General features: G+C 41.0%; 1 protein-coding gene across 2 annotated transcripts in view; it reads right to left on the reverse strand.

Moving 5' to 3' along the window:
- CBFB (core-binding factor, beta subunit) overlaps nucleotides 1–7961 on the reverse strand; it is a 47310-nt gene extending 39349 nt beyond the window's left edge. The window contains exons 1-3 of one of the 2 annotated variants that reach the window (XM_006878708.1): nucleotides 7871–7961; nucleotides 7542–7628; nucleotides 2826–2942 (exon numbers count right to left, since the gene is read on the reverse strand). In XM_006878708.1, the coding sequence (XP_006878770.1) occupies nucleotides 2826–2942; nucleotides 7542–7628; nucleotides 7871–7948 (282 nt within the window). In that variant the 5' untranslated portion in view covers nucleotides 7949–7961. The remainder of the gene's footprint in view (nucleotides 1–2825; nucleotides 2943–7541; nucleotides 7629–7870) is intronic. The other variant, XM_006878707.1, reaches the window with a different exon arrangement.
- Between the last annotated feature and the right edge of the window lie 237 nt (nucleotides 7962–8198).

An 8198-nucleotide genomic window follows, 5' to 3' on the forward strand; every position in this document is an offset into this window, starting at 1 on the left:
ACCAGCAGTAAGTGTTCCAATCTCTCCACAACCTCATCAGAATTTGTTGTTGGCTGCCCTGTTGAACTTTGCTATTTCTGCTGGGTTGCTAGGCCTTTCTAAGGAAACCTGTAGGATGACTTGAACTATCAACTTCTGGGTTACTAGCCCAGGGTTTAAGTATTTGCATTATATCCAGAAAACTCTCCTTAATCTGTACAACTATCAGATTGTAAAATCTGGAATACCTGCCTTTAATTTTCCAAGAAAACAAGCTAATATGCAGGAAAGCAAATTACATATGTACTATTACTAATTTTAGAAATTCTGTAATCAAGCTCTTCAGCTGTATGACCTGTTAGCCAAAAAAAGATGAAAGCTAATTTCATAAAAATAAGGGAAAATAAAACTCTTCATTGTATAAAGACAAGATTAAAAATCTTTTTTCCTTTAAAAATAACAATGAAAATATTTTATTTAAAAAACCTTTTTCCTAGGGGAGCTCTGGTGGCCTAGTGGCAAGGAACTGCAACTACAATTCCAGAGGTGCATGGTTTGAACCCACCAGATGCTCTGCCGGGGAAGGAGGGACAATCTCCTCCTGTACCAGTCAGATCTGATTTGACAGTACACGCACACAAAAAAATAAAAAAAAAAAACAAAAACAGAAACAAAACACCTTTTTCCTGATGTACCCTCACTTAAAAATATAATTTCCTAAAAATAAACAACTCTTCACTTCTGCAATTAAAGTGATGTTGTTGTTATGTGCCGTCGAGTCGTTTCCGACTCATAGCGACCCTATGCACAACAGCCCTAAACCCTGCTCTATTCTGCGCCAACCGCACTGCCTCTGACACACCCAACCCGATTACCCCAGTCACCAAATCAATCCATCTCATAGAGGGTCTTCCCCTCCTGCGCTGTCCCTCCACCCTCCCAAGCACGATGTCCCTCTCCAAGGACCCGTCCCTCCTGGCAACATGTCCAAAGTATGTCAGATGAAGCCCCAGAATCCTTGCCTCCAAGGAGTAGCTTCGTTTAATCCTCTCCAAGATGAATCTGTTTGTTTTCCTGGCAGTCCAGGGTACATTCAGTACCCTTCTCCAGCACCACAGCTCAAAAGCATCCACTCTCCTTCTGTCCTCCCTAGTCATTGTCCAACTCTCTGATGCATAACAAGCGATTGCAAATACCATGACCTGTATCAGGCGCACCTTGGTCTCCAGAGAGACACTGTTGCTCCTGAGTACCTTTGAGAGGTCCCTAACAGCAGACTTTCCCATCGCGATACGCTTTTTTATTTCCTGACTGATAGTCTATGCTATGTATAACTACCCACAGAAAAACAATTAACCAAGCTGAACTGAGCATGAAATCAAACTTTCTGAAATAAGTTTGAAGTCAAACTTTTTTTTACAGTTAACTCCCATAATAAAAAATTAGTCTTCTGATCACCAGATGGTGATCTTCTTCTACCACATGGATCGACACAGTAACTGCAGTAATGGGCTCTAGTTGTGTCAGAGATGATGAGGATGACACAGGAGGCCAGGGTTTAGATCTGTTGTTTACAGGGTTGCTAATGAGTCGTACTTGACTCATGGTACCAAACAACAACAAGCAATCTTCCAGAGTCATGGAAGTAGGATGAACCCCTGAAATCACTGCCTTAGGAGAAGCTTATAACTGACATACACCTAAAGTCTTAAACCAAACAATTGCTAACTAATAAAAAGTCTGCCTTGAGCATTGTGCTCTTTTAAGATCTACCTGTGTGAGATCAAACTGACAACAGCAAGTCACAGGATTATTCTGACAGGAAACTTTGGAACCAGAGTTTTTGTTAATGAGGGAGAAACAACTCAGAAAAGGAGGATGGAAGTGTCTAAAACATAATGTAATCACTGTCATTAGAACTGAACATGTGGAAACAGCTGAACTTGTTATCTGCTGCCACATATATTCTCAACGAGTACAAAAAAAAAAATTTTTTTTTAAAGATCAGTCAATCTGGCGAGCTCTGGTGGCCCAGTGGCAAGAAGCCGCATTGCAATCCCGGAGGTGAGCAGTTCGAATCCACCAAATGCTCTAGAAGGACAGGCAAAGCTCCTCCTGTACCAGTCAGATCTGATTTGACAGTATACGCACACACAAAAAAAAATAAATAAAAATTTTTTTTAAAAAAAATCAGCCAAACCAAGATAATTATTCACTAATACTTCACATAATGTATCTGAAATTGTAATAGGGTTCAGCTTAACTACTTTTCCTCTTATTATTTTTTTGTATTTTCAAGCTGAATTTCTAACAAAAATCATAAAGCATCTATTGGTTTTCTCAGAAACTTCTCCTCAAAACAAAAGAATTATTTCCACGTCGAAGTGTTGACATTATTTTTCTCAAAATTAAATTTGTTATATTAACAGAATCGAAAGTACCATGAACACTTTCTAAGTATTACTAAGTTTTAAGCCCACACAGTCATTCTCTACTTAATTCTTTTTACAGCACTAGAGTCATACACATTTCAGTAAACTCAAAAAACATGCCAATACTTGCAGAGAAAGTAAATATTACATGTAGAATAAGCAAATGAATCAATTTAAAGGCTAGACTATTTCACGATGAATGTTTTATACAGAAAATTAATAATGAAGTTAAACATGCATGCATATGTAAATGTCAGACATTGATTTTTAAAGATTCTTGATATTATGGGACGAACCAATTTCATCAGATGTCTGGGTAATGAGATTGTACTCATTTTATCAAAATGTACATTCTGCAATCATCTTTAACAAATCAAGCCATGGTATTTCAAATCACAAAAAAATTTTTCCTACCTTGCCTGCTTCTCTTTCCAAGTCGACATATTCCCGGCTAGGTGTCTGTCGTTGTTCCCCCTGCCAGCTGGCCGGAAAAAACTGGAGAGACAGATTGGTTCCTGTGGCCACAAAAGCCTTTTAGAAAAATCAATACAAACAGGATCAGGATCAGGACATTACATAAATTATGCAAGCAGTCATTTATTTTTACATCAGTTTATGTCTAAAGCCAGGCAGCACAGAGAATACTTAAAAGTAAAAAACATGCACTCATCATTTTTCTTTAGTATTAAGTTACAAACATCTGATTCCATTTTAAGGACATTCGCCATTGGCTGCTCAAATATAAAATCAGACATGGAATCAATACTTTCTTTCAGGTCATTTTTGCTGACTTTAGAATCGCACATTGCTAGTCTCACCAGAAGCCACAATTCCTGCATTTAAAACTCATATTTTAAAATATGAAAATTTCCAAACATCTAGAGATTGGTAATTTCAAAGCATATCATAATGTGAAGTTGTATAAACTAGACAATTTAGTTCTTGACTTCTTCCACTCAAAAGAAACCCTATGCTCTCAATGCCATGTTAAAAAAAACAAACCAAAAAACGCACGTGGGATTATCTCTTCTGTACAACACTTGTCATTCAAAATCTTGGATTATGAAAAAAAAAAAAACAAAACAAGGAATGACTAAAATATATCTTTAAGAGAACTGAGCCTGTTTTTAACAAAAGCAAAGCGTATCTAATATTTATAAGATTTGAATGGTATAGCGCAAGAGGACAATCTAGAGCCATTTCAATTAAGTGTCATGCTATGTAGCCCTTGAGCAATCTAACTCTGTAAAAGACTTCTCCCATGTTAAAACTAGAAAAAGAACGACCTCTTTTCATGAGAGAAATTTAAAAATAAGACCAAAATGTATTTTGCAAATACATTTTTAATCATCTAACTGCAAACTCTTCTGTGTTAAAACAAGAGAGTTTTTAAGTTCTGAAACAATTTGTTTCCAAGCAAGGGCTTCTCATGTTGGGCCGTTTAAAGCCATCACCTGATTCCGTTATCTGCTAGTTCCTCTAATGGTTAACACCTTTGAGTATAGGTAAAACAGTATTTCCTATTTCTATTAGTAGTATAGTGACCATTTGTAGTACTACATCTCTACTAGGTTTGTATGATGGCATTTCCCTCATCAGCGGGCACACCCTTTAATTGTGGTAAATATTTCATGTGAAGAGAAAATTAACTCTATCAACAGTAGTTTTAAGCATCACCAAAAGCACCACAATTATTAGTTCAAATTAAATATACAGACTCTAAAGGCAACTGTCTTTGTGCGATTTGGGTAAATGATTTAACTTCTCTGTTCTCCGTTTTCTCACAAGATATTATCTGTAAAACGCTTCAAACAGTACTTACTGAGGAAATGGTATTTAACTGTTTGCTAAAGAAAATGAGAAATAACTTTTGAGCTTCATAAAACAACTACGTTCTCCATTTCAACTTAATGAAATTCTTGGAATAAAACAGTGGCCAGTAAGCAAGTGATTCAGTCCATGAATGGATGCCCTAAGTTCAGATGCCTCAGCTCTGTTTCTGCAGCATTCTCCTAACACATCATCTCCTACCATTAGACCCTAAAACAGCTCTATACAAAGTAGAGTGTACATTTCATTACCTCACCTCCCGTCCAAGTGCCAACCTCAGAGGAGATTTCCTGCTTCATCACTTTACGTCCATTATCTCATCAAGATTTCTCTGAGACAGGAGAAGTGGTAAAAACAGCACTCTAAAAGAGCAGTTCCTATACTTACTTGACCACAAAACTTTTTCTTTCTTTTTTTTTTTAAAGTGGAATATCTACATACAACTAAGAGCTGGGAAAGTTCTGTTCAAAAATACAAAAAAAAGTTATACTGATATAATGTCTTTATGTACATTTTCCATAAAAAGATTTTGGCTCAAGAGTATTTTGCAGAATTCCTAAATTATATACCAATTCAATATTCCTTTCCCCATTCAATTTAAAAAATACATACAAGTAAAACACAGGGAGCTTTGGCTGCCCAGTGAGTGACAGAGTCTGTGCTACTGTGATTTTCAAAGGCAAGCAGTTTGAGTCAATCAGTTGCTCCATGGGGAAAATATGGGTTATCTCCTGTGCAATTTAGAGACTCTTAAAAATCTACAAGAAGGTAGGATGAGTCGGTTCTGACTCTACAGCAAAGAACAATACTAAAACATGTACTTGTTTCTACTGATCGCACAGTAGCTCAATTGTAACTTTTCATGTGCATCTTTTTCTTCCACCCATCATTAAGTGTTGATATTTCCAACACTCCTGCTATTAAAGAAATAAAATAGATTTCATCACTCACCTACAATCATTTTTATACCAGACTGTGAGAGCCTGAATAGGCTTTATTACAGCTAAAGAGAGATGAACATCGTGGCCCTTAAATTCTTTTATATTCCTCTATAAAAGAGAAAGTTCAAAATAAGAACTTTTACTAAAAGGAGGAGGGACTCAATTAGGACTGGAGATGGGTTAGAAATAGTTTTTGGGACTACGCATATTCTTATCACATATGATTGCTCCAAGAATAGGGGCAAACTGATACCTTTTCCACAACCAAATAAAAAGAAGCCATAGCCTGTTCAAAAGTCATAAATTTCAGACATTAAACCATCAATAAATTATTCAAATACTCAAGTACCTACCTGCAAAAGGCATTATGCAAAGTATCTACATGAGAGGATATACACAACACAAACACGGAATCTGTGGTCTCTACCCTTTAAGAACTAATACTCTTGTTATTTAAATGTGGGTAAAACTGAATTAAGGAGGAAACTAGAAAGAGAGGGAAACATGAAATTCCTCTTCAGATGCAAGTAACTACATCATTCAACAAAATATAAGTGTTGGCTTAAGCGCCAATCTTATAAAAGAATCCAGTCTACCTTTTTAACCCTCAACATTTGTTAAATAATTTATTCAAATCAAAAGAATTAGAAGAGCTCCTCTGGATAGAAAGAGAAAAAAAGCAGAGAATATTTGATTCTTCCTTGGAAAGAAATTTTTTAATAAACCTCTAACATTGCTATAGTATTACACTGTACTACATAAGTATGTCAAATAGTTTGTCAAATTATGCCTGCAATTCACAACTATATGCAGAAAATATGAAAGAAAACACCTCAATAGCAATGTTTTAATAGGTTTCCGAGAAATCTGTCTTAAAAATCATCAAGAATACTTTGTATCTCACCTTTCATCATCTCCAGAAAATCCACTGGTCAAGAACACCATTTAACTTTGGCAAAAGGAAATCCCAGCAAAGGAAGATATAGTAATTGGGCCAATTAAGGACTCATTCTTCCACAATTCAGTATCAGAACCGAAAATTATTTGCCTTGTATATTCAAATCAGATCTTAGAAAAATTCATGAAAATTTGGACGTGGCTAAGAGCTGGATATTTCTTTCTTAACAGGCTTCGATGCCAAAGTGTTGCAGAACTTCTAAGAATCTACAATGCAGTTCTAAAAGCCTTCATTTTAAATACATTTTAAAAAGAAATTTGGGTGTTGAGATCTGTAAGAGTGATGATGGTTGCTCAACTCTGTTCCACTGAAGTGTACACTTTAAAGGGGTACATTTTATAGTATGTGAATCCTGTAACAAGTTTTTTAAAACGGTGGCTTTCTACAAAAGAGGTGGGCCGAGGAATTTTTCTTGTCTTCCTACTCTTAACCTGTCCCAGACGGCCCTGCAGCTTCAAATCCTTACAAATGCCAGGGCTCAAGCCACAGGGACTGTAAGAATCCACTGCACAGCGCAACGTTTTCCTTTTTTTTTCTTTTTCTTTAAAACCAATCTCTTTTCTTTAGTTTCTTCCTACCCACTCTTTGGCTTCATCATCCCCTCCTCGTTATTAGGCCCTTCCATAGCACAATCACAAGAGGAGGAAATCAAGACTTGCGCATTCCTTTCCCACGTCCAGCACATTTGGTGAGAAAGAGGGACCCAATCTATGCTCTAAAAAAAAAAACCCCGAAATCAACTTGTGGGGTTTGCACATGCATAACAATGAAACGCAGCACTAAATATATGTCAGGTTTGAAGCGATGGCCAGGGCTGCTTTCTCATCCCCTTGAGACTTAACATACTAATAAACAATGATTGCATGTTCTGTAAGGTTGCTTTTGGCTTCCCCCCCTCCCCTTTTCCTTTCTCCTGTATTAGCACAACAGATAAACGAAAGAAAGATTTCTTTTCACTACACGGGGAGAAGAGACACCATCATATGCAGATGCACCGAGAGATCCAACTTCTTAGAAACAAACTACACTCCAGCAGCCAGAACCTGCAATGAAGCCCAGCTCTGTTTCCTAAGGGGTGTTTTTTCCTCCCCGTACCCTTGGTCAGGGTCCCAGGCGATACAGGGACCCCTTCCTTGCCCATTCGGTTCCGATCTGCACGGTCCTCGGGGAATCGCTGACCCGCCCACGGAGGCCCCCCGCGAGAGGTGTCCCCCGGAGGAGTCTCCCCCGGAGGCGCGGGCCGCCTCGGTCTGGTTTCGCATTTTGAATCCCGAGTAGGAAGTGAGCCGGCGCCCGCTCAGTTCCGGGAGCCGCGGAGGCGCCGGCAGATCGGCCTGGGCCGCCGCGGCCCGGCCCCCCGCGCAACAAGTGCCCCGCGCGCCCCGGGTCCCGCCGACTTACGATTTCCGAGCGGCCGTCGCGGCAGGCATTCTGGAAGCGCGCCTGGCGCTCCTCGTGGGGCCGGTCCCTGAAGCCCGTGTACTTAATCTGCAAGGCAGAGACGCCCCGAAATCAGGAGCCAAATCCGCCGCGGCGGCGCCGCCCGCGCGCCCGCCCGCCCCGCGCGGTGCAGATAAGGGCAAGCAGAGTCGGCGGATGGCCGCCCGGCGTGATTGCCCCTCCGCACACGCCCCGGTTCCGGCTGCCCGCGGGCCGCGCCGCTCAAACTTTTCTCCGCCCGGGGCCCACTCGGGGCGCGCTGCGGCCTCCGCGCTGCCCGCCCGCCTCACCTCACACTCGCGGCTCAGCTTCCTGAAAAACTCTTCGTTCTCGAACTTGCTTCTCTGATCAGGCACGACGCGCGGCATCTTCCCGCCCCGAAGACGCGCCGGCCGGCCGGGCTCGGAGCTCGTGCGGGGACCAGCTGGCTGGCTCCGCGCTGACCGACTGACCGCCCACCCCGCGGCTCTCTTGACTCCCGCTTCCCTTTGTTTCAGGCGCCCGCCCGCGTGGGCTCCCGCTCCGGGGAATCGGAGACACCGCAGCCCCGCTCGAGCCCGGCCCACGTCGCCGCTGCCGCCTCAGCCGTTGCCTACCGCCCGCGCAGACCCAGCTCTC

Source organism: Elephantulus edwardii, unplaced genomic scaffold (genome assembly GCF_000299155.1).
Source record: "Elephantulus edwardii isolate Elephantulus edwardi_28Jun2011 unplaced genomic scaffold, EleEdw1.0 scaffold00001, whole genome shotgun sequence".
NCBI classification, from domain to species: domain Eukaryota; kingdom Metazoa; phylum Chordata; class Mammalia; order Macroscelidea; family Macroscelididae; genus Elephantulus; species Elephantulus edwardii.